This window comes from Malania oleifera, chromosome 2 (genome assembly GCF_029873635.1).
Source record: "Malania oleifera isolate guangnan ecotype guangnan chromosome 2, ASM2987363v1, whole genome shotgun sequence".
NCBI classification, from domain to species: Eukaryota; Viridiplantae; Streptophyta; class Magnoliopsida; order Santalales; family Ximeniaceae; genus Malania; species Malania oleifera.
In genome coordinates this window covers 119,805,761-119,831,106 of record NC_080418.1, presented here as the reverse complement: position 1 = coordinate 119,831,106, position 25,346 = coordinate 119,805,761, and the positions used below count along the sequence as shown (strand labels likewise).

Genomic DNA, 25,346 nt, shown 5'->3' with positions numbered 1-25,346 from the left:
TAAAAATTTTTGCCATTCCTCACTTTGATTTCCTTTTGGGATATAGAGTGCCTATCTTTGACCTCCAGGATGCCGCTTCTTAATACAAATAAACCTACCCCTCTCATTGCTCCCCAATTCTATATGAATCCTGACTCCTTATTTACGGAAAAGAGCATCCTCAACTCGTCCTTCGCTGCTTCTAATGGACCCAAGCAGATCACCCCCAAGGATCTCAAGATCCATGAGAACTCCTCCTTTTTTAGTTAGATATAAGTGAAGAATCTCCCTGTAAATTCAGACAACCTGTATATTGAATTGTCTAGACGGTTAACATTGAAAATTTTTCTCTTAAAGTAGCATGTCTAACTATCTCCTTCCCTTCCCCTATACCCACGTGCAATTAGGCAACCAGAAATACATACACTATTCCACTAGGTGAGAGAGCATGAACACCCAGCCAATTACCCAAGCAACATGTACAGATAATAACCCAAAAACATCCAACCAGCCCTAGGCAAGAATTTCGGGAGCCTCCGAAAGTGAATGTAGGATGCTTACAAAGCCATGCTAATGATTAGCAAGAAATTTGGTGGGTTTGCAGGACTATCTTTGATGCTAAAGAAATCCAAGCAAACACTGTTGAAAGGAGGACCAATCTCAAAGAAGGCAACTCTGCTAGGAAGCAACCAAAGTTGACATAGGTAGTGAATTGACCTCGACAATTCTAGTTCACAATAGTCTCAGTCAAGTGAGAATCGATAAGAAGGGATTGCTGAAGTCGCTGAAGATTCACTTCTCTTGTTTGAATCTAACAGCTGAGGAGAACTTGCCAAATATCTCTGGATAGGGTTGAGTAAAGAAAACAAATCAGGGTTGGAGAAGGCAACCCTTGATCGACGAAAATGGAGCTTGAAGGCATTGGCTTTCTAACATTCATGAAACATGATTGTCGTGACCTTAAAGAAATTCAGGATGCATTATGACTGTCACAAAGTCCTTTTTGATCGCTTCTAGGTTTCGATATGCTTTTGGTGACAGAGGAGGGCAATTGTAGAAGGTTGACGATGATAGAGGAGGACAATCACAAAGTGCTAGGGCTTAAGGCAATAGGGACAAAAAAGGGTGGAAGGATGACTGCGGTGGAAGGGATAGACTTTGCTAGGAGATGGTTAGAGGAAGGAGGAGCCATCCTTGAGAACTCAAAGGCCAGAGATGATGGCACTGAGAGGAGATCATTGAGCCAGCGTTTGCCTTTGCCAGTGGCTTTATCGAGCCAAAACACTAAGCTTAACTCCCTTTGAGCAACAAACCAAGGTGGTTGCTCCAAATAAACCTCCTCCTCAAGATCAGCATGCAAGAAGGCATTCTTCACATCTAACTGATGCAGAGGCTAGTAACAAGTGGTAGTCAAAAACATGAATAAACATACTGGTGTAAGTTTGGAAACTGGAGAAAAAGCATCAAAATAATCCAAGCCATACATTTGAATATAACCCCTTGTACTCCTTAGCAACAAGATCAAGATGTGCCTTCATACAAGCCACATAAAACATTAGGGTTGACTTTCACACTATATACCCAGTGACAACCAGCCATAGACTTGTCAGGAGGAAGAGATACCAAGTCCCAAGTATCATTGTCTTGTAAAGCATTCATCTCTTCAACCATGGCATTCCTCCACCCAGAGTGGGCTAAGGCTTTTGAAATAGATTTGGGAAGGGCAGCAGATGATATACTAACAAAACAATAATAGGAGGGTGATAAGAAGTCAAAGCAAACATAGTTGGAAATGGGATGTTGCATGCATCTGCGTTTACCTTTTTGGATAACAATTGTGGGATCAACATTGTGGGAAATATTTTCATCAAATGAGGAAACCAAAGGCATGGTAGTAAATTTGGAGGTGACTCTCTTCCTTGGAGCCATTGTCATGAATACACAAATTAGGACGATCAATGCGATGAGAAGGACACAAACTACATGGGGACACAAGTGGTTGATTGGGTAAGGGCAACAAACTATAATATGGAAGATTAGGTAGAGGAAAAGACTCATTGAGATCATAAGCATTTAGGAATTGAGTTTAGTAATGTGTAGACTCAAAGAAGGTAACATTTGCAGAAATGAAGAAGCAATATAGCGTAGGATTATAACAACATATCCCTTTTAAGTATATATGTAGCCCAAAAAGAAACATTTTATAGCACGAGGATCCAACCCTAGGAGTTAGTTGATGAACAAAGGACACACGTCCGAATATACGAGGAGGTAGAGAGAATAGAAGTGAATAGGAAAGAGTATGGAGTAGGAAATTGTACCGCTAAGAACAGAGGATAGCATCCTATTGATAAGATAGCAAGTAGTAAGTGCAACATCACTCCAAAACACTTTAGGTACATGCATTTGATAAAGTAAGATACTCACAAAAACCCTTTACAAACACTGAACAACAACTAATGGGTTACCACAAGTGCATGGTTGAAAAAGGCTGGATCTTTGAGCGCAAACACATGCCCAACAACTTGATATAATGTCTAAAGAAGGAATCAAAGCATGGTGGAGGAAAAACTCAGAAAAAGGTGGATAGAATCTCTCTCACGCACCGGTGTGTGTGGTCAAGACTGTCGGCAATCGGCTAGCACGTGGCGGCATGTGGGGGGCTTTCTCGTGATGGGATTTTGTAGGGTTAGGTTTAGAGGGTTCTGTTTTTGGATATATGGTTGGTTTTGTGAAATAATCAAGGGTTGAGGTGATTGTGAGAAGGGCAGTGATGGAAGGGTGTTTTCCTGCGATGATTGAGTGTGATTGGGTTTGGGTTGAATCATGCTGTAATACCATGTTGAGATTTTGATTAATGAATGACCTAACTTGAAGATAGGTCTCTCTCTCTATTTATACAAGTAAAATACATTTTAATGACCATAATACTAACTCTCACTAATTAACATACTAACACACTTAATAATAATACTAAAAGACTAAAATAACCTTCAATGCTTAGAATAGTTTGAGGTCTTGACTTTGATGTAAACAAGAGAGGCGCCGCTCTTACACTTAGAAGATATTTTGGCATCTCTTCTTCGAAGATACAAAATGAGAATATTTTTTTGGGCTTTCTTTGTAAGGAAAATTTGCTTGTTGACAATAGTATGAAATCAAATATGTGGGAAGGAAAAATTTTAAAATAGATGAAGCTACAAAGTTTTATGCTGAGGAACACAAATAAAGGAGGAAGTCAGCTTCAAAAGGTAAATAAAAATGGGGGGATATTTCCGAAGAGGATAGTGAGTATGATATTGTGTTTGCTTGTGATAATGACCTTTTATTGGATGAGATTTGTGTAAAATATTATATTTTGATAAGACCCTAGGGCTTTATCTAGAAAAATTATGGAAATTGAAAAATATGGAACATATAAATAGAAAATAGGATTGATCACCTTGAGGGGATCTGCCTCCCATAGTAGTCAAAAGGCGCGCCTAGGTACAAGGCGTAGAGGGGCAACGAGGCTAGCACCTCACTGGGGTTGAGGTGAGGGGACCTTCAAGGGGCGCAACAAGCCGCAATGAAGTGCAGCGCGGCTCAAGGTGCAGTGCGTTGCGCCATGAGATATCTGACCCTTTAACTTTATATATTTATTTATATTTCACCTTTTAAGAAGTAAAATGCAAGGCTTTAACGGACGGACAGAATATCGAGCCAAAGCTAGAGCATTTGAACCGGCCTTAGCCCTAGCCAGAGGCTTTGACTTGAACTAGCAGGTCCAGGCTTCGTCTTCAAGTCTTTGAACCAGCTCGACACACCTTCCTTTTCAAGTCTTTGTCAGCAAGAGAGCCTTTGCAAGAGCCCTTCATCTTCGAGGTTCAAGCCTTCAAACCAGCGTGACCTTCATTTTCGAGTCTTCGAGCCTTCCGCCAGTAAGAGAGCCTTTGCCAGAGCCTTTGAACAAGCGAGAGGCTTCAAACCAGTGAGTCGTCATTGCCAGTATTTGTGAGTTGTCAGATTGCTTCAAGCAAGTAAGTTGTATTCTTCTCAATCACTTGAAACTAAGTCTTTAGTGATTGAGATTTAGTCTCGGCTCTCAATCATGTTAGGCTTACTGCCAGAGTGACAGATCGTCGTGTTCCTCATGGCTCAATATTTTGCTGCTGCCTGCTGGTGGTTGGCAGGCTGCCCTGCTCTTGGCAAGTTATATATTAACTTGCATTAAGCCATTAAGTTAATATTATATAATATGTAATTAATTATGTCGACTGTAGTATTGTAGTTTAATCCAAGTTAATAATTAATATATACATTTTTTTTTACTGAATTTAGCTGCTGTTTTGTTTGGAAATAAAGTATACAAACCATACATTTTTTTAGAATTCAATTTTTTTTATCAATTTAAGTTTATTTCAGAAATATAGTGTACACTGCTTTTTCATTTAGGATAATAGGGCTTAAATCTTAAATGTATTCCGAAAACTGTGGCTCTGCAAAGAAAGATCCTGCATGGAAGTATGCACATTTGGATGTTCAAAAAAATAGAAATAATTTGACTTGCAATTTTTATGGTAAAGTCACAAAGGGAGGAATATTTCGAGCAAAACAACATATTGTTGGGGGATTTCGAAATGTAAGAGAATGCTCGAAGTCTCCTGCTCATGTTTGTGAGATTAGGGAGTATATGTTGAATAAAAACACAGAGAAGGAGGAAAATGAGTTATTGCCCGACTTTTTGACATAGATTGTTATGGTGAAGATGAAGAGGATGAAGTTCACTCTCGTGGCAAAAGAGTGCTTAGTAGTGGAAGTGGAAGTTCATAGCGAGTGCTTAGTAGTGGAAGTTCATAACAATCCACCTCCTTAAAGAAACCAAAACAAAAGGGGCCTACAAATTTGTTTTTTACTCTTGACCCAAAGAAAGCTATTCAAGCAAGGAAGGAAGGGAAGATGAAGCAAACATCAATAAATGAGGCATGCAAGAAAGAATAAGACAAAAGGCAATGACATATTTTGCTAGGTGGATGTATGATGTTGGAATACCATTTAATGCTGTACGCTTGGACAGCTTTGTAGTGGCACTTGAATCGATTGGGCAATATGGTCTTGGAATAAAGCTGCTTAGCTTTCATGAAGTGAGAGTTCCTTTCAGAAAGAAGGAAGTTAGTCGAATGAAAGAGTTGATGAAGGTCCATGAGGAGGAATGGAAAAATATGAATGCTCGATTATGTCTGATTGTTGGAGGGATTCGGTTGCTAATACAAACATATCAAACTTCTTAGTGAACTCTCCAAGGGGATCAGTGTTCATCAAGTCTATTGATGCTTCTAATCCTGTCAAGAATGCAGGTAGAATGTATAAATTACTTGATGAGATGGGGGAGGAAATTGGAGATTCAAATGTGATTCAACTAGTAGTTGATAATGCCTTAAACTATCTTGTAGCAGGAAAAAACTTATTTCTAGAACTACATTCTATAATGTATATATATTGTTTATTTTAATATTTTAATGGTTTCACTCCTTTATCTTTGGATAGGGAGATTGTTGGAAGCAAAGAGGCCACATTTATATTGGACACTGTGTGCTGCCCCATTGCCTTGATTTAATATTGGAAAAGGGTAATATTTTTGAATGGATATATTTATAACCGTGTTGGTGTGGTGAACTTGATGAGGCAATTCACTGGAGGAAAGAAGTTATGAAGGCTTGCAATTACAAGATTTGCACCTTCGTCACTCTTCATTTGACACACCTTCAAAATAAAAACTTGAGGAAGATTTTTACTTTTGAAGATTGGAATACTACTAAACGGGCAAAGGAGGAAGTCGGAAAAAAGAACAACTAGTATTGTTTTGATGCCTACCTTTTGTAGTACCATTTTCTATGCTTTTAAATTGGCTGTCCCACTTGTCCATGTACTCCATTTGGTTGATGGGGAAAAGAAGCTTGCAATGAAATATATTTGTGAAGCAATGAAGGAAGCCATAACTAAGGTTTTTGGTGAGAGAGAGGATAAATTCAAGGAGGCATGTGAAATTATTGATATGAGGTGGGGATGCTAACTCCATCAACCTTTGCATGCAGCTGCACACTACTTGAACTTGAAATTTTTACTATTCGAACCCCCACATTTCACAATATGAAGAAATCATGGTGGGTTTGTACAAATGCATTAAAAGGTCGGTGCCAATCCTTGAATTGAAAGATAAAGTTTTACATGAGTTGGAAAATTACACTAGTGCTAGTGGCCTCTTCAGAATTGATTTGGTAGTGAGACAAAGGAAGATATAAGCATCGAGTAAAGTGGCATTTTTACTACCCCTTTCTATCTAAAATTATTTTTTCTACTTAGCTAGTAGGTATTCATTTGAAATTTATTTAATAACAATGCACTGGTGGATATCATTTGGATCATCGGCTCCAAACTTGCAAAAATTTGTTGTGAAAATCCTTAGCTTCACGTGTAGTGTTATTGGTTGTGAAAGAAATTGGAGCATATTCCAACATGTAAGTCATTAGGATATCGTGGATTAAAGAACATGAACTACTAGTCTATTACTTTTTAGAATCATTATTTACTATAATTCTTCGAACTTCTTGCAGCTTCATAGCAAAAGGAGAAATAGGCTAGCCTAGCAACGCTTGAAAGATTTGGTATTTGTGAAATATAATTGAACTTTGAGGCGTCAAAGCAACAAGCGTGACACAATTGATCTCATACTTCTAAAGGGAATTGATGATAGTAATGAGTAGTTGATTGGTAGGATGGATGGCGATTCCGATGAGGATGATGAACTTTTGTTTGAAGATGATATTTTGACTTGGGGTTTTGTTGCCGGAGCTGCTGGAGTAAATAACTCCCTGCATCACACTAGATCAAGAATAAGTGCAAATATGCCATCATATTCTAGAGGAAAAGTTTCATCTAGCACTGCTAGGGGTTGGACTACAATGTTGGAACTTGTAGATGAGGATAAGATCCAAGTGGGTAGTGCAGAGGAGACAGAAGAGGAAGAAGATGTTGGAGAAGAAAATTCTGATGATGAGCAGGAAGATGGTGACATCTTGGCAGACTTAGTTGATGATGAGTGATGATTGAGGAGGATTTTTAGATTTGACTTTAAAATCTTTTATTGTACTCTTTTATTTTGATATTGAGCTATGTTGTTGTTTTGGGCCTTGGGCTTGGCAATTTCATTTCTTTTGTAATTTGAAGCTTGAACTCTTGCATGCTTAATTGCTTATGTTGAACTATGTTTCACTTGGAACTTGGTACTTCGTAGTCGTAATTTCTATGCATTTATGTTTTGGTATTGAATATTTTGGCATTTTAAATTCTAATATGGCTATTGATGTGTTCATATATCAATTACCCATCAAAAAGGCATTGTACAAAATTTTAATAATTGTGCACCTCACCTTCGTGAGGCAAGCTCCTTCACCTCACAAAGGTGAGGCGTGCTCCTTTGCCTCATGCCTTGGCTCCAAGTACTCTTTGCACCTGGCGCGCCTTGTGCTTTTGACTACTATGCTGCCTCCAAAGTAGCTTAAGGCTATGAATTGTATTATTGTTTGAATGAAAAGCCTTCTAGGGTTACATAAATATAGGGCAGGGAATCCTAATCCTATTAGGAATGTTCAATATCCTAATCCAAGTCCTTAATGGACTCGATCCCAATTGATTTGGGAATCCTAACACATTAAATAAAAAATCCTAATTGATTTGGGTATCATAGCATTAAATAGAAATCGCAACCAAGGTCTTAAATTTTGATTTTGACTCAAATTTTGAAGCTCCAAAAGTACAGAAATTTCGATTTCGATTTGAAAAAATAATAGAAATCAATGGTAAAGCATGGTATTCTTTGTGAAACTTTAGAAATGGTTAACAGACGTAATAATGTAAGTTTTAGGTTGAATATAGTACAAGTTTTATATATATATATATATATATGTTGTGTATGAGGTGGGAAAGTTGTAATATAGTATATGTATCAAACGTATTTGTAATATAATGTGCAATAAACATATTCAGTTAATACAAATGAAAATCATTTAAATATAATTTGTTATACAAATAATGATAATTTAGACATGAATGGTTAAATAAAATGTTATTTGTAAGTTTTTTTTTTTCGTATAATTTCAAAAGCACTTGTAATAATCTTTTGTTTCAATAAAAATAAATAAAATAAATTAAGAGAGAAATTTCACTTCACTCCTAAATCTCTCATTTGAATTCTGAGGAAATTTCATTGCATAGTTAATTTTCAACAAGTTCCGCTAAAATTTCGAGATTTGGATAAATTTTGGATAATTCATTGAGATTTCGATGGAAATTATGCGAGATGGAAATTGACTACCATTTTGATTTCGAGGGTGACGGAAACTGGAAATTTCGATAGAAATTTCAACAATTTCGTGGAAATTTAAGACCATGATTCCATCGAACTTGGGAGTCCTAAAACATTAATTACCTAACACATTAATTAGAAATATCAATTGATTTGGGAATCCTAACATCCTTGCCTCCTTCAAATCAGTTTCTTCCTCAGCTGAGTGGCAATAAACTCCGAGTATCTTTCCTTCAAGGATTGATAAGTTTGCCAAGTTGCATCTTTAGCTGGTAATTGAGACCAATGAACTAAAACTTCTGTGATGTCTTGACCTCTATGCTTGACCACTTGGCGATCCATAATTGCTCGTGGTTGCACTTGAACCTCACTAGTAGGTGCAATATCAGGCAAGTGGCGCTGCATAGTAACTTGCTCCCCTAACTTCTTTTTGAGGCAAGGGACATGAAAATTTGGTTGTTCTTTTGAGCCTGTTGGTATGTCCAGACTATAAGCAATAGGTCCTATATGTTTTAGGATCTTATAAGGGCCATAGAACTGGGGAGACAACTTCATTGAAGAATGAATAGTCACAAATATCTATCTATTGGGTTGTAGCCTGTGAAATACCTTATCTTCCGCCGAGAATTCCCTTTAACTATGATGCTTATCAGCTTGCTGTTTCATATGAGCTTGAGCTGCGACAGGATTTTTCTTTAGGAGTAGAAGCACTTTGTCTCAATCATGCGACTCCTTGTCAACTTGATTGATTCTAGATGATCCAGCTGAGTACCTAGCAAGAACATGAGGATCTCAACCATAAAAAGCCTCAAAGGGAGTCAACTTGACGGAAGAATGATAAGTTGTATTCTACCACCATTCAGCCCATGGAAGCCATCACACCAGTCCTTTGGTTTGTCGCTAGCAAAGCAACGAAGATAAGTCTCCAAGTAATTGTTAACAACTTTAGTTTGCCCATATGATTGTAGATTATATCCAGTGCCTATATTCAGTTGTGTTCCTTGCAATTTGAAAAGCTCCTTCTAGAAGTTGCTGGTAAGATTTTATCATGATTATTGCAATAGATTAAGGAATTCCATGCAACTTGACAATGTTCTCCACAAAAGTATGAGCAAAATTTACAGCAGTATAAGTGTGAGTTATAGCAGACGGTCGACAACAACAAAAATAGTATATTTACCATGAGAAGATGGTAGTCCCTTAATGGAATCCATGGAGATATCATTCCGCACTTCTTCTAGAAGAGAAAGGGGTTTTAGAAGGCCTTGATTCGCCATTGTTTTCTCTTTTTGTCATTGACAAACATCACATTCTGCCACAAACTAATGGACTTCACTCTTCATCCCCTTCTAGTAAAATTCTTAAGAGATGCCCTTGTAGTATCTAAGAAAACCAGAGTTACTTGCAGCCGATGATGCATGTAATTCTTGCATTATGGTTTGCATGTGGGCTGAGTTTGGCACTAATAAAATCCCCCCCTTATACAGTAAGTTTAAAGAGTCCTAAAAGTAAGGAGGGATTGAAGTTGGCTTATTTTGTAGCTTTTGGATAATACCTTTAGTCTCCGAACCTCGCTGCCATTCCTTCTCGATTTGTTCAAGAGTATTACATGCTGGTATAGTAATAGCTACAAGTTCAACTTGTTTTGGAAGTCATAGGAGTCAATTTGTTGTTACATGCTTGTCCCATTTCTTGTAAATTATCTCATAGTTATGGCCCAACAACTTAGTGACCCACTTTTGTTGTTCCATGGAAGAGATTCGTTGCTCCAAAAAATACTTCAGGCTTTTGTGATCAATTTGGATTTGGAAATGCTGGCCGATTAAATATGGCGTCCACTTTGTAACTGCATGCAGAATGGCTAGCATCTCTGTTTAAATAGACATGTTGATGTGGGATGGAGAAAGAGCCTTAATGGTAAAGCAATGGGGCATCCGTTTTGCATTAAAACTGCACCAATGCCATCTCCTTATGCATCAGACTCAATGATGAACACCTTGTTGAAATCTAGCGAGGCAAGAACTAGTGTGGTGGACATTGCATGCTTATGCTTGACAAAGGCTTGGTCAGCTTCCTCACTCCATTTGAATGAATCCTTTTTTAGTTGAGCGGTTAGTGGAGCTCTAATATTTCTATCATCCTCAAGGAACTTGCAGTAGTAACTAGTCAACCCCAAAAATCCTCATAACATTTTAATTGTTTGTGAAATAGGCCAGTCTTTCTTCACTTGTATATTAGAAGGATCAATAGAAACACTATGCCCAATGTATTCCACTTGCAGTTGAGCAAAGCTGCATTTAGATTTCTTGACAAATAGATGATGCTCAAGAATAGTGGTGAGTATAGTTCTCAAATGGCATAAATGATCTTCAAAAGATGAGGTGTATATTAGGGAGTCATCCAAATATATGAGAACAAACTTATGTAGGTAAGGTCGAAAAATGTCATTCATGGGACTTTGGAGGATTGGAGGCACATTAGTTAACCCAAAAGGCATAACCAAGAACTCATGATGGCCATCGTGAGTTCTAAGCGTAGTCTAAATGTCATGATTATGTACTTGAATTTGGTGATAGCCTTATTTCAAGTCGAGTTTTGTGAACTATTGGGCACCTCACAACTCATCAAAAAATTGATCAACAACAGGGATAGCATATTTATTCTTCATTGTGTTCTTGTTCAATGCTTGATAATCAACACACATCCGCCAAGAACTATCCTTCTTCTTCACCAATAAGAACAATATGGACTGACACTTAGTTGAATTTTGCCAACATCCAACATTTATTTCACTATCTTTTCTATTTTTGCTTTTTGAAAATAAAGATAGCAATAAGAATGGATGTTGGTAGGGAGTCGGGGACACTACCTATAGCAATAGAGGAATGTGGTTATCATGCGTTTGCTGAGGTGACAATCCCTGTGGCTCCACAAATAGGTTAGAAAATTTTGAAATAAGAGATTTTAGCCCTTCATCCTTTCCAGTTTGATGTTGTAAATCCTCTGGTGCTCGAAATTGTACAAGGCAGCCATGCGCTCCATTTTAATGAGTTTCCCCTTATAATGGCTTGAAACTGTTGTGACATTACCACAACGTATGCCTTTGAGAGCCACTTTGGCTGTTCACGATGAACTTCATAATTTGTTTATAAAACTTCCAAGCAGTATGACCTAAAGTCCTTAGCCATTCAATACTCAAAACCGCTTTCTGGTCTTCTAGAAGCAGCAAAATAAGAGATGAACATACAATCTATGATTCTACATATAAGTTTAACCTTTGGACACTTGCTCTAACATGTCAAGTCAAGGTCCTCCCATTTGCAACCTTCACATCAAACTTTTCAAATTGCTCCATAGGATAGGCTACTTGTTTTTGCAATTTTACTGCCTATGAAATTATTAGTGCTACTCGTGTTAATTAAGATAGTAACAAATTGGTGTTTTAGGAAGTCATTAATTTTCATTGCTTGAGGAATGGCTTCTCCAACTAAAGCATGGACTGAAGAAGTGATAGATTCATTATTATCATCAAATTCTGTACCTTCCTTATCTGAATCAGCGTGGTTATCCTCAATCGCTTCTGGCTCCTCCATTGGTTCAATCAGTGTTGTGCCTTTTTGCAATGTGCCCTCTGTGCCACTTTTCATGACAATGCCAACCCAAGCCCCTTGTCGTTTGCTCTTTAAGTTCCTTTTGAATCAATCATTTGACAGGAGGATTGTGAGGTGTAGATGGTATGAAAGTGCTGCTAACATGTTACTTGTTAATGGTCTTGCTGCCATGATGTCGTTCTTCTCCTAACTTCTCTTCTAAACATGCAAAGGAAATTGCAGCAATCATAGTCCATGGCCAACACACTTTGACCTCATGCTGAATGTCAGGTAGGAGATCTTTAATAAAAGTACTGATGAGTTGGCTTTTATCCAATCTTTAGTCCTGTTTGATAGCCACTCAAATCATGTTTGGTACTCCAAGATAATGGGTACTATATATTCTCATATCTAGTGGGCCCAAATCAGACAAGTAATATAGAAACAAATTTTGCCCATAAGGGCATTCCATAACGAGCTTCAAACCATTCATACCATTGAATAACATTGCCATCTAGGCTAATAGTAGCAATCTCAACGTTAGATGTGTCTGGAGTACAATGAAAGCGAAAGTATTTTTCAGCCCTAGAAACCCAACCAATAGGGTCATCATTGTCCCACTGAGGAAATTTCAGCTTCATATGAAAAGGACCATGATCACACTCTCCTTGGTAACTTGCTTTGCACATGTATGAATGCTCTTTACGATTAGCTGACTTAGGGGCATAATTTTCTCTCTTTGTGGGAATATGTAATAAGTAGTTAAGTAGTTTAGTGAGCGATGCCTAGATCTTGTCAAATTGGGGATTAAACATATTGCTAAGTTCACCCTTAAGCCTACCTTCCATCTGGGATTCTACTGAATTTTATGAGGCCATTGTGTATGAGTTAAGATCAATAATACCAAGATCGCGCTTTTGTCCCCAGGTTACAACATCCACAAGAACGGCATCTCTAATACTAAATGATATGACCCTAGGGTTTTATTGTAGAGAAATTGGGGAAATTGAAAGGATGGAAAATAGGAAGAGAAAATAGGGTTGATCACTTCGAGAGGATTTGCCTCCAAATTAACGAAAGGCTATGAATTATGTTATCGCTTGAAGGTTACACATATATATATAGTGTAGGGTATGATTTGGGTATCATAACAATAAATTGAAATCCCAATTGGTTTGGGAATCCTGACATATTTTCGATTCTTCTGATACTGTTGGGGATATTTGTTACATGCTTCCTTCACTTCTTGGAAGTTTGGAGGATGTTGCTATCTTTGTGGAGGAGGGATTGGGTGAAGGCTTCACATGATTAATCAATTCAGTGATGGATTATTTCCTACTTTTGTCAGGAGCTTAATGCCCAAAATCTTTTGGATAGTATGCAATTGTGGCTGGTTGACTCTGGAGGAAATGAAGTATGATTGGATGGGGCTTAAAGAAAAGAAACTAAAGCGCAGAGGGAATTAGCAAGGTTAAAGAACTCTATCAATTACCAAGGGAAGGGCTTAAAAGAGGTTTTTTTGATTAGGAATTGTCAGTTTTTTTTTTCCCCTTTTCTTTTGTTTTTATTTCCTTTTTTTTTTTTGCTTAGTTCTCTTTTGTTTTGTTCCTCTTTTTTTTTTTTTTGGTTTCTTGCTTTGAGGATTTCTTATCCTCTCTTATATTGTAATTCCATCTTTTCTCTTTCTTAATGCATTTTCTTTTGCAGGAAAAAAAAAATGAAATCTCATACTTTGCTTTCTTATTCTTTATTTTGTTTTATCATTTTTTTTTGAGGTCACTTATGTGTGCTCTCTAAGTGCAGGTTGGTAGTCAAAAAGGGTTGCTTGATGTTGTTTCCATTATTTGGAATGACACGTCGACATTGATAAAGTCTGGTACTGCATCTCGAAGTTCTTTACTTCGAAAGTATCTGTTGAAGTTAACACAACGGGTTGGGCTAGCCTGCCTCCCTCATCGTTTGCCGTCCTGGCGCTATATGGTAGACAATGAATCCTGTATAGTTTCAGATTCTAGCTCTTCCATTTCATGATTTGTTATGTGTTTCTAACTTTCTATTTAACATCATAAGATGGATGACTGTATATTGCTACCTCACATGATGTTGTATCAAGTACTTGGTTTCTATTGCCAGTTGTGGTAGTCTGAATTTCAGCAATTCTTCTCTGTTATTGTTTGCTTTGAAATCGGAGTATATTAGGCCTATGTGCTATGTTTTGGATATCTCTCTGTCTTTAGGTAGCAGAAGAAAATATTAAGAAAGAAAGGAGATACAATACAACCAAAAGAGGACAAGGAATCCTCAGAAAAGAAAACTTAAAAAGAAAAAGAAGAACAAACCAAAATGAAAAACTGACCTAGCAAAAGCTAATTAAAAAAAAGTCCCATTTTATCATAATTATTGGAGCACTGCAAACTTTAAAAAGAAAAGTAATAGAGAAAACCAAAATGAAAAACAGACCTTGGAAAAGCTAATTAAAAAAAATCCATTTTTATCATAACTATTGGAGTACTGCAAATGGGCGTCCCCAGGCCACAAGGCTCCTCGCTTAGTAAGGGTATGGGGAGTGCTGTCACAGTGTTTGCAGTCTTACCCCTGTTTTTATGCAGAGAGGCTGTTTCCTTGGACTCAAACCCATGATCAACTGGTCACAAAAAAGAGCAACCTTATAATTGATCCAAGGCCTGCTCTCAATTATTAGAGCACAGCAAATAGCTAATTCTTGCTGCCCTTTTTTCACATTACTTTAACTGCCATCCACAAGGACCTCTTTGCCTACCAGTTTGGAAGACTGCAAGCCCATCTTGTCCATCAGTTGTGCCTCTAGGTCCTTTCCAGCTCCCTCACCCGAGAAACAGGGGTGGGCAACATACCATCCTCAATCTGCTCATTCACCTGCCTCTTGTTGACTGTTCCATTATTCTCGGAAGTGGAAGCACCCTCCAAACCATTCAGTGGAGATGGAAGCAAATAAGAAATATAGCCTGATAATTGGAAGATTTTGATACATACCCAAATTGCTTGGTAAACATTTCTGAAAGTAAACCTCCATCACAAACAAAATCATTATCGACAGAGTCTCATCAGTCATCATCATATGCGTCCCCCTATTTCTTCTTCTCCTTGATAGGATTTTTCCAGCTCACCTTATTTTCTGTATCTAACTTCAACTTATTAAAAAATTCCTCAATATAAAAATTGCAGTCTCCATTTCTTTTAAAAAATTTCTTACCCACACATCAGATCTGTTTTGTCTATTAACAGATTTTCTGATTCCGTCCGGCCCAAATTTCCGAGTATAAACTATAAACCTTGGACATTGCTGACCTTCCTCAACCAGGGGTTCCAACTTCCTCATCCATTCTCACCTTGCGTTATTTGATCCCTAACTACCAGCCTAATCATCAACCAATACAGAAACCATCTGCTTTATTGCATCTGTAATAGTTATACTGTGCAGAGAGCTTTCTCTGGATTCCTCATTAGCACACAAAATATCATTTCCACTACCAGTCAGCTTACTTGAGAAAGTCTCATGACAGTCACTCAAACTGTTATCTCTCGCAAGAGAAGAAACAGTTGACAAGTCATTAACCTTTTTCTCTTTTGCCTGTGCAATCTCCCTGATGCTAGAACTGGTACAGCCCTCTGCTCCAAAACTCTTCATCGTATGAGCCTCTCTCCCGCTACTCCATCTGTGAATTTTCTGGTGCTTAAATCCAACCTTCTGGACACTCTTTGCTTGCATGATGAGCCTTCAGACAAGCCAACACCATTTGGTCCTGAGATTAGGCTTTTGTACATGGGGTATGTACACTCAGATAATTGTTCCGGACTTCACTATTCAAAAGATGGCCCCAGTCCAAAACAATGGTCAGAGAACCCGGCTCACTCCAACCCATTGTTAGCCCTTGCCCACCTTCTCTGTAATCCTAGCTGCCTCTGTTCCTGGTCTTGTACTCTGCCAAACTTGCGCATTTTGTGAACAGTCTGCTTCGCCTGCTCTGCAAGTACTGGGCCACCACATCAACATCATGAGCAAAGATTCTTATATCTTGCCTAGACTACCCCACTTCATGGTCGATGCTCTGCTGAGATTGTACACCTTCAGCTCCAATTACCTGGGTTAATCATTAACGCTAGCATGTGAAATTCTTGCATGAATCCTCTCAAACCACCCGTCAATCCTCCTGGAGTAAAGACCAAATTTCTTGCCATTCCATACCAACCTTAGGTCCAAGAATTTTCCCATCTCTGTAGGCCTAATTACCATTCAACACGAAACCTGCCCAATTCTACTGCTTTAGAAACACTTCCACGACCTTCCAAAGACTGACGAGAACCCATCCAAAAGCCATTTTGCTACCACTATTCGTATAATGCAAAAACACACAGTGACAACTACTGTTTGCCCTATTCCCAGCTTGACACTACAGAATTGAATTTATTAATCAAGGCTTGAGGATTGTTGACTCCATGGATTGCCTTCTTATGTCAGCAAATGTTGACTTTCCTAAGCATTACACCCTAGAGGTTGCTCCATTTAAACTTCTATTGTATATCTCCATGAAAGAAAGAATTTTAAAGATAAAACTGATAGTGACCAATCCTTTACAGCAGCAATGCACAAGAGAAATCTGGCAGAATTTAAGTGTTGGGGATATGTTAATTAATGTGTGTGTGTGTGTGCGTGTTAATATAGCTAAATTTAGTCTAATTTTCTTCTTTCAGACTTTTATTGGTTACTTTAGTATTTTAGTATTACTGGTTTGTTGTTGTTGTGTTAGAAATCATGAGTTAGTGCGTGAGTTAGTAAAGGTGATATGGTCATTGTTATGTACAAGGCATAAGTTAATGATTATTTGGTCATTTAGCATTATTATTATGGGCATTATTAATATGTGTTAAAGTTATGTTAGTATTGTTAGCTAGGAAGGGTATTATGGTCATTGGATTGTACTTGACATATATTATAAATAGACAGATAGACCTGTCATTGATGTGAGGTCTTCCATTTTACCCAATTATATTCAACATGGTATCAGAGCAAGATCCAAGGTAACCCTAATTGCATGACCACTGCTAAATTAAACCCTAAACATCATAATACCACACAAACCTGCTGCTGTAGAAGGATCATCAGCATCACCAAAGTCCAGGAGGACGTTGAGGAGTTGCCGGAAAAAGTTGCAGTAGCCGGAAAAATCCTGGATGCTACTGTCCTCTTCAAAACCTCAAGAAACACCTCATACTTTGCAGAACTTACCACATAGCAAGCCACAGAACCTGCTGATCTACCAGCTTGCAAAATTTCAGAGCCAGAGGAGCCTCCTCGCGTGACAATGCCCTGGCCAAAAGCCGGTAGTGCTGACCCCATGCGCCAGCGCATGAGTGTTCTGAACAACCATTTTGCTCTGGTTTCTTTCCAAATGTCTTGAATCCTTCCTTACACCATAATACCAAGTTGTTTGTCATCTTTTTTGCCCAAAAGTGTCACCTTAGTTGCTCATGTGCGGCATTCTGGGAATGATTGTTTGCTAATGCCCGATGCTATCGGTCAATGTTTATTGAGTTCATTAAGGCCTGAAACAGTGGTATTGCTGTGTTCTTGATTTGTTTTTGTCTTCTTCATCATGTGCTTGTGGTTTGCTCTGGTTGTCAAACATTGTGTGTTGGGATGGTGTCTTTGAATTCCAGGAGGATGTCGTTCACTGTTCATTTCTGATTTGCTACAATATAGAGGCTGTTTGGTACTGTTAGAGCTGTGTGCTGGTCTCTTGGGGCAGTGTGTAAATTTTTTTGATGCTGTGTAAGCCTTATGCTGGTTTAGTTGTGACTCATGAGTCATAAATGGTGGATCACCTTATTCGTGGTTGCTCCAATTGTTTTTGTGCTATGTGTTGGTTTCTTGGGGCTGTGTCTAAATCTCTTGGAGCAGTGACAGTGTTTATACATTGATTTTGTAGGGCACAGTGCTCTGTCCAGTTTTTGGTGACTTGTTTGTGGTTGAACCTGTGGTTGACTCGTTTGTGTTTGTTTCAGTTGGTTTGGAAGTTCACTTGTGGTTGTTTTGGTTGCTCCACAGGACAACAAGTTCACTTTTGGAATCTCAAGAGCATTTTGTTCATTGTGTATATCTGATTTGCTGCTGTATCTAGGTTGTGTGGGTGTTGGGATGGCATCCTTGAATCCTAGAAGTGTGTTTCCATCATTAGGCATTTGTTTAGTTGAACAGCGTACTATAACTGTCTCGGAGGAAGAGTATTCAAGGTTCCTATAGTATCAAGCATCCCAACAAGCATCTTATCACATTGCTTCCTTTGCTCAGAAGGGTAATCCTACAGTTTGTATGTCATCTGGTATCTTTAGTCCTTGGATTATTAACTTTGATGCTACTGATCATATGATAGGTGTAACCAACTCTTTTCTGCCTTCCAATATCCTAAAAATCTACCTAAAGTTGCCCTTGTTGATGGGTCTACAATTTCAATTAGGGATTGTTTGGAACCACTTATGTAGAAGTGCTTTTCAGGAAAAAGTGTTAAAATTAATAAATGCTGATAATAAGCATTGAATTGGGAAAGTGTTGAAAGTTATAAGTGGTGTTTGGTTGTGTTTAAAATAAGTGGTATTTGGGTACTCACTTTTATTATGGAGTGCTATATGATTATTTTTAAACATATTTTAAATTATTAATATTTTTAATTTAAAAATTTCATTAATTTTTTTAATTATTTATGATAAAAATAATATTATTAATTAAATTCAAAATTAAATTTTTTTAATGTTAATTCAAATTAATAAATAGTTCCTGTTCAATCCAGAATTGAATTATAATAATTAATATGTCATAATACAAAGTAAAATAATATATGGTTATTTTTAAATATATGTTAAATAAAAATATTAATATTTTTATTATTAAACATTTAAATGAAAATTATATTATTTTTCTCATTAAAATTTAAATATTTTCTTTTAGCTAAAATAATATGATGTTATTATTTGCTAATTAACAATAATCTTGTTATTAATGTATATCTATAACATATGTTATCACATTAATTTATGTTAAAAATAATGTTAATGAATAAATTAAAAAAAATTAATTTATTTAATGTTAATTTAAATTTATATATGGTTCTTTTTATTAATTCCTGAATTTTATTATATTTTATTAATAATTAATATGTTATAATGCATAATAAAATAATATATATGGTTAATTTTTAATTAAAAAATTAATTAAAACTTATTTTAAGTATTATTTTTAATTAATATTTAAATATTTTAATTAAGTAAAACAATATAATATTATTTTTTGATTAACAATAATCGTGTTCTTAATTTATATTTATAACATATGATTATCATACTAATTTATGATAAAATAATATTATTAATTAAATTTGTTTTTAATTTTTTAATGTTAATTTAAATTAATAGATGGTTCTTGATTCTAGAATTGAATTATGTTTCATTAATAATTAATATATTTTAATACATAATAAAAATGGTATATGATTATCTTTCAATGTATTTTTTAAATTATAAAATAGCCACTAAACTTTCTTTTATTTACAAAATTGACGCCAGATATGAACAATGCCACTTATAAGTGGCCAAAAAGGTATCTTAGATTGCTTCTCAAAATTCACTTAAATAGTTCTAAAAAAGGTGGTTTTAGAGAAGCACTTTTTGCAGAATTGTTTGTTATAAATTTATAATACAAACCAAACGCCACTTTTTTATTTTATTTTATGTTAAAGTGCTTATTTTAAGTGATAAGTGCTATAAACACTTTTTTTAAAGTGCTCCCAAACGGGGGCTTAAGGGGATAGGAACAGTAAATTCTACTCCCTCCATCTCTTTTTCTTCTGTTTTGTAAATTCCTTAGTCTCCTTGCAATCTCAAGTCAATTAGTAAGCTTACAAAGGCTCTAGATTGTTTTGTAACCTTTTTTCTTGATTTAGTGGTTATTCAAGATCTAAAGACAAGGAAGACAATTGTCAGATGTGAGGCTCGTGGACTTTACTACTTTGAGTCGCTCTTTTCTCCCATTACCTGTATAGCTGCTGCTAAATTGCTTCAAATTCATTATCACCTTGGTCATCCGCCTTGGACAAGCTGAAACACCTAGTTCCTATCTTGAGTTCTATGTCTAGTCTTGAGTGTGTGTCTTGTTAGCTGGGAAACATCATTGTGTGCCCTTCCCTTCTTGGGTCAACAAATGGGCATACAATCCTTTTATGCTTGTCCATTATGATGTTTGGGGTCATAGTTGCGTCACGTCAAAATTGGGGTTTCAATACTTTGTTACATTTTTCAATAGTTACTCTAGGATGACTTGGTTCTATTTAATGAAAGATCCTTATGAGTTGTTTAATATCTTTTGTGCATTCTATTCTCAAATAAAGTCTCCATTTGATATACCAGTCAATCGTAGTGATAATGCTCTTTAGCACCCGATTTAGTACCTATATGACTAATTCTAGTGTGATTCATCAATCATCTTGTGCTCACACTCCACAACAAAGTGAAGTTGTAGGAAGGAAAAATAGACATGTTCTCGAAGTCACTCGTGCCCCATTGTATCAAATGAATGTCCCCAAATTTTTTTGGAGTGATATCATGCTCATTGCTTGCTCTCTAATTAATAAAATGCCATCCTCTTTCCTTGGTGGTAAAATCCTATATTCAGTTATCTTTCCTAAGCCTCCTTTATTCTCCCTTCCTCCTCGTATATTTGGTTGTCTTTTGTCCATTAGCTAACTCCAAGAATAGATAAGTTGGATCCTCATGCCATCAAATTTATTTCTTTAGGATATTCCTGTTTTCAAAAAGGGTTATCGATGTTATAGACCTACTTTACATCGATTCTTTGTCTTCGATAATGTCACCTTTATTGAGTTTACACCATACTACTCTGATTCCTTGAGTTTTATTGTCCTTAATGAGTCCCTTCCTTTGCCTTGCCTTCCAAATCCTCACCTAATATTTGTGCCCAATCCTTGTACATCTTCTTCCAGTCTGAGTTCTTCTCGCCGTTTGGATCATCCCAATTTGTAGGTTTACACATGACAACTCAAGGGAGGAGAGCCTCCTCTAGCTTCAACTTCTATGCCTTTAGTTCCCTCGTTAGATGATCCTATTTCCCAAAATGCTGATCCTCCCATTGCTGTTCGAAAAGGTAAATGTAGTTGTACTCAACATCCAATCTCTAATTTTGTTTGTTATGATTTGTGTCACCCTTATATTGCTACTTTTTTAGTACTTTTTCTTCTATTGCTCTCCCAAAACCTATTTCTGAAGCCTTGTCCCATTTTGGATGGAGGAATGCAAATGATTGAAGAGATGCAAACAGTATAGGGTAGTGATATTTTTTAGTTGGTACATCTAACTCTTGATAAGTGTATGGTTGGTTGTCGTTGGGTGTATACTGTGAAGGTCAGTCTAGATGGTTCCGTTGAGGGCTTGCCTTGTTGCTAAGGGATATGCTCAAGTGTATGGTTTGGATTATTCGAAAAAATTCTCTCCATCTGCTAAACTTGCTTCAGTATGTTTGTTCATCTCCTTAGCCACTACTTGTCACTGTCTTCTATGTCAGTTAGATATGAAGAATGCCTTCCTACATCGTGATCTTCAAGAGGAGGTCTAATTGTTGCTCAGGGAGAGTCAGGCTTAGTGTATGAGCTCTAAAAAATAATTATACGGTTTAAAACTATTTGTGAGAGTATGGTTTGGTCAATTCAATGCTTCTCATACTTGAGTTTGGCCTCCAACAGTGTGCAGTGGATCACTTTGTATTTTGTCATAATATTCCATTTGGCAAGATTTTGTTTATTGTGTTGTGAGTTAGTTTCTCGATTCTCTGAGAATAAGTCACTAGGATGCAATAATTTGCATTTTGAGATATCTCAAATGTGCACATCGGGGTCACACTCATATTCAGGAATATATAGATACAGAATGGGTCAGATTGCCTTCCAATTGTAGATCCATGATTGAATATTGTATCTTTGTTGGTGGTAATTTGGTTTCTTGGAAGAGTAAGAAATAAATTGTGATGACCATGTCAAGTGCCGAGTCAAAGTATAGGGCTATAGTTGACTGTACACATGAACTTGTTTCGTTGAAGAACATATTGGCAGAATTGGGTTTTTTACATTCTCAGTCTATAGAGTTGATGTGTGATAATTGAGCTGCTATTCATATTGCCTCCAACCTAGTCTTCCTTGAGTGGACAAAGAACAACATTGAAGTTGATTGCCACTTTGTTTGGGAGAAACTCATATACACATTATAACCACTTATGTGAAGTCAGATTTTTAGCTTGCCGATTTATTCACTAAAGCCTTGGGAGGTGCTCATGTGAAATTCATTTGTAACAAGCTAGGTGCGTACGATATATATGCTATAGCTTAAGGGGTGAGTTAATGGTTATTTGGTCATTTTAGCATTATTAGTATGTGCATTATTTGTATATGTTAAGAGTTATGTTAGTAGTGTCAATTTGTAAGGATATTATGGTCATTGGTATTCTACTTGACATATATTATAAATAGAGAGCGAGGCATATCATTGATGTGAGGTCTTCCATTTTACTCAGTTATTCAATGACATATATTATGAACAAAGGAATAGAACTATCATTGTGATCAAGTCTTCCAGTTGGTTGTGAGATCTAAATCGTAAGTGCCACAACCACTATTAAACTGAAGCCTAAAACCTTAGGAGAATTGTGAGCACCGTTGTAGGCTTGCGAATTGGTTAGTAGCTTCCAGAAGACGCAGCAGTCGTTGGAAATTCCTTGGATGACATCGCCAATTCAGGAACATCAAAACCACTTTAGATCTTGAAAAACCAACACCATAGCCACCCATAGACACTGCTGGTCTGCCTACACCTGAAATCCCATTGCTGGAACTGCCCTCATCCACCCTTACATGGTGGTTGAAGGCTGGCAATGCTGGCCCCATGCACCAACTTGTGAAGATTCATATAGCCATTGTTTTGGTGTGAATTGATCCTTTGTTGTTTGATTCCCTCTATAAACCATATTATTGAATTTTTAGTCGTGCGTGATCTTACTGAAGCTGTCTTTTTGGTGTTCACTGAGTTCATTGTGGCTGAAACACTGGTATTTTCTGTGTTTGTGATATGTTTAGTTGTTTAGTTTGTTTGTAGTGTGTTTGTGATTTGCTCTAGTTGTTGAAGGTTGTGTGTGTTGGGATGGGGTTAATGCTAGAAGTACGTTTCCTTCATCTATCAGTTGTCCAGCCATTAGTGAGCAACAAACTATAACAATCTCAAAGGAGTATGCAAAGTTTGTGCACTATCAGACATTTCAACAAGCATTTCATCACATTGCATCTTTTGTTGTAATGCATGTCATTTCATATCCTTGCCACTAGTCCTTGGGTTATTGATTTTTGCCACCATTGACCATATGACACATGTAACCAACTTCTTTTCTGCCCTTTATTATTCTAAAAATCTAGCTAGAATCTTTCTGACGATCTGCTTCTACACTTAATGGATAGGAACAATAAATCCTATTCTCCCAATCTCTCTTTGTTTTGTTTTGTACATTCTTAAATCCCCCTTCAGTCTCATGATTGTTAGTAAGATTATGATCTTGCTAAATTGTTTTGTAGTCTTATTTCCTAATTTTGTTATTTAGGATCAAAAGAAGATGAAGATGATTGAAACAGGTCATGAGATTGGTGGACTTTACAACTTTGAATCGTTCTCTCCTCTTATTGCTTTTAGTGCTACTACCACACCACTTAAAATCCATTGTCGCCTTGGCCATCCTTTGCTGGACAAGTTAAAACAACCTGTACTTAGATTGAGTTCTGTGTCTATTGCGAGTGTGAGTGTTGTCAATTGGGAAAACACCATCGTGTTTCCTTTGCTTCTTGAGTCAATAAATGGGTGGTCAGCCCTTTCATGTCGGTTCATTTCGATGTTTGGGGTCCTAGTCGTGTCACGTCAAAGTTATTGTTGAGATATTTTGTTACATTTTTCAATGACTACTCTAGGATGGCTTGGTCGTGTTTAATGAAAGATCATTTTGAGTTGTTTATTATCTTTTATGTTTCCTATTCTCAAATAAGAACTTAGTTTGATGTATAAATACTTCTAGTGATAATGCCAAGGAATTTACTACCAATATGACTCACTCTAGTATGATCCCTCAGTCATTGTGTTCACATTCTAGAACAAAATGGAGTTGTAGAGTGGAAAAATAAACATATTCTCTAAGTTACGTGTACCCTATCAATGAGTGTCCTCAAAGTGCTTTTTTTTTGGAGTGATGTTGTGCTTACTTGCTCTTTCATTAATAAAAAGACATCCTTTGTCCTTGGAGGTAAAATATCATATTTGGCTTTCTTACCAAAGGCTCCTTTCTTCTCATTTCCTTCTTGATAGTTGTTGTGTGTGCTTTGATTATTAGTTAAGTCCTAGAATGGATCAATTGGATCCTCATGCTATCAAATGTGTTTTTATTGGCTACTCTTATACTCAAAAGTGCTATTGATGTTATAGCTTTACTTTGATTCTTTGTCTTGATGAACCCCTTCTTCTGCTTGGCCTTCCAATCCTAAGCTGTTATCTTTACCTAGTCTTGTTGCATTTTCATGCCATTTGAGTCCTCTTCGCTTGGATTATCCTAGTTTGTGGATGTACACACGATAGCAACTCAATGGAGGAAAGCTTTCTACTTTCACACCTCTAGTTTCTCGCCTGATGATTCATATTTCCCAAGATGATGATCTTCCTATTGTTGTTTGTAAAGGTAAATAGATTTGTATCCAACATCCAATCTTTACTTTTGTTTGCTATAATTTTTTGTCACCCTCATATTATTGTTTTGTTAGTGCTTTGTCTTTTGTTTCTCTTCATAGATATGTTCATGAAGCCTTATCCCATTCTCAGTGGATGATTGTAATGGTTGAAGGAGTGCGTGCATCATAGGATGAGGGTACTTGGGAACTGTTACTTCTTCCCCTTCTTCCTGATAAGTCTATGACTTGTTTCTGATGGGTGTATACTCCGAAAGTCAATCCAGATGGTTCCATGACTCATTTGAAGGCACCTTGTTACTAAAAGATATATTCAGTATTGTTTGGATTAACTTGACACATTCTCCTTGCTTTCTGAACTTGCCTTGGTTTGTTTGTTCATCTCTTTAGCCATGTGTCATTAGCCTCTACATCAATTAGATGTGAAAAATGCCTTCCTACATGGTGAGGCAGCCCATATGCAACCTTCAAGGTTTGTTGTCCAAGGAGAGTTGGGATTAGTGTGCCCACTCAAGAAATCCTAGTATGATCTGACGCAGCCTCCCAAAGCATAGTTTTGGTCAATTCATTGTTGTAGTACTTAAGCTTGTTCTTCAGCTATGCATGGGATATCACTTTGTGTTT

General features: G+C 36.9%; 1 protein-coding gene across 2 annotated transcripts in view; it reads left to right on the top strand.

The window, feature by feature from the left end:
* Positions 1-25,346, top strand: part of LOC131149338 (tubulin-folding cofactor D) — an 88,752-nt gene that overhangs the window by 26,953 nt on the left and 36,453 nt on the right. For both annotated transcript variants that reach the window (XM_058099708.1, XM_058099709.1), the window contains exon 4: positions 13,717-13,893. In XM_058099708.1, coding sequence (XP_057955691.1) covers positions 13,717-13,893 — 177 coding nt within the window. The remainder of the gene's footprint in view (positions 1-13,716; positions 13,894-25,346) is intronic.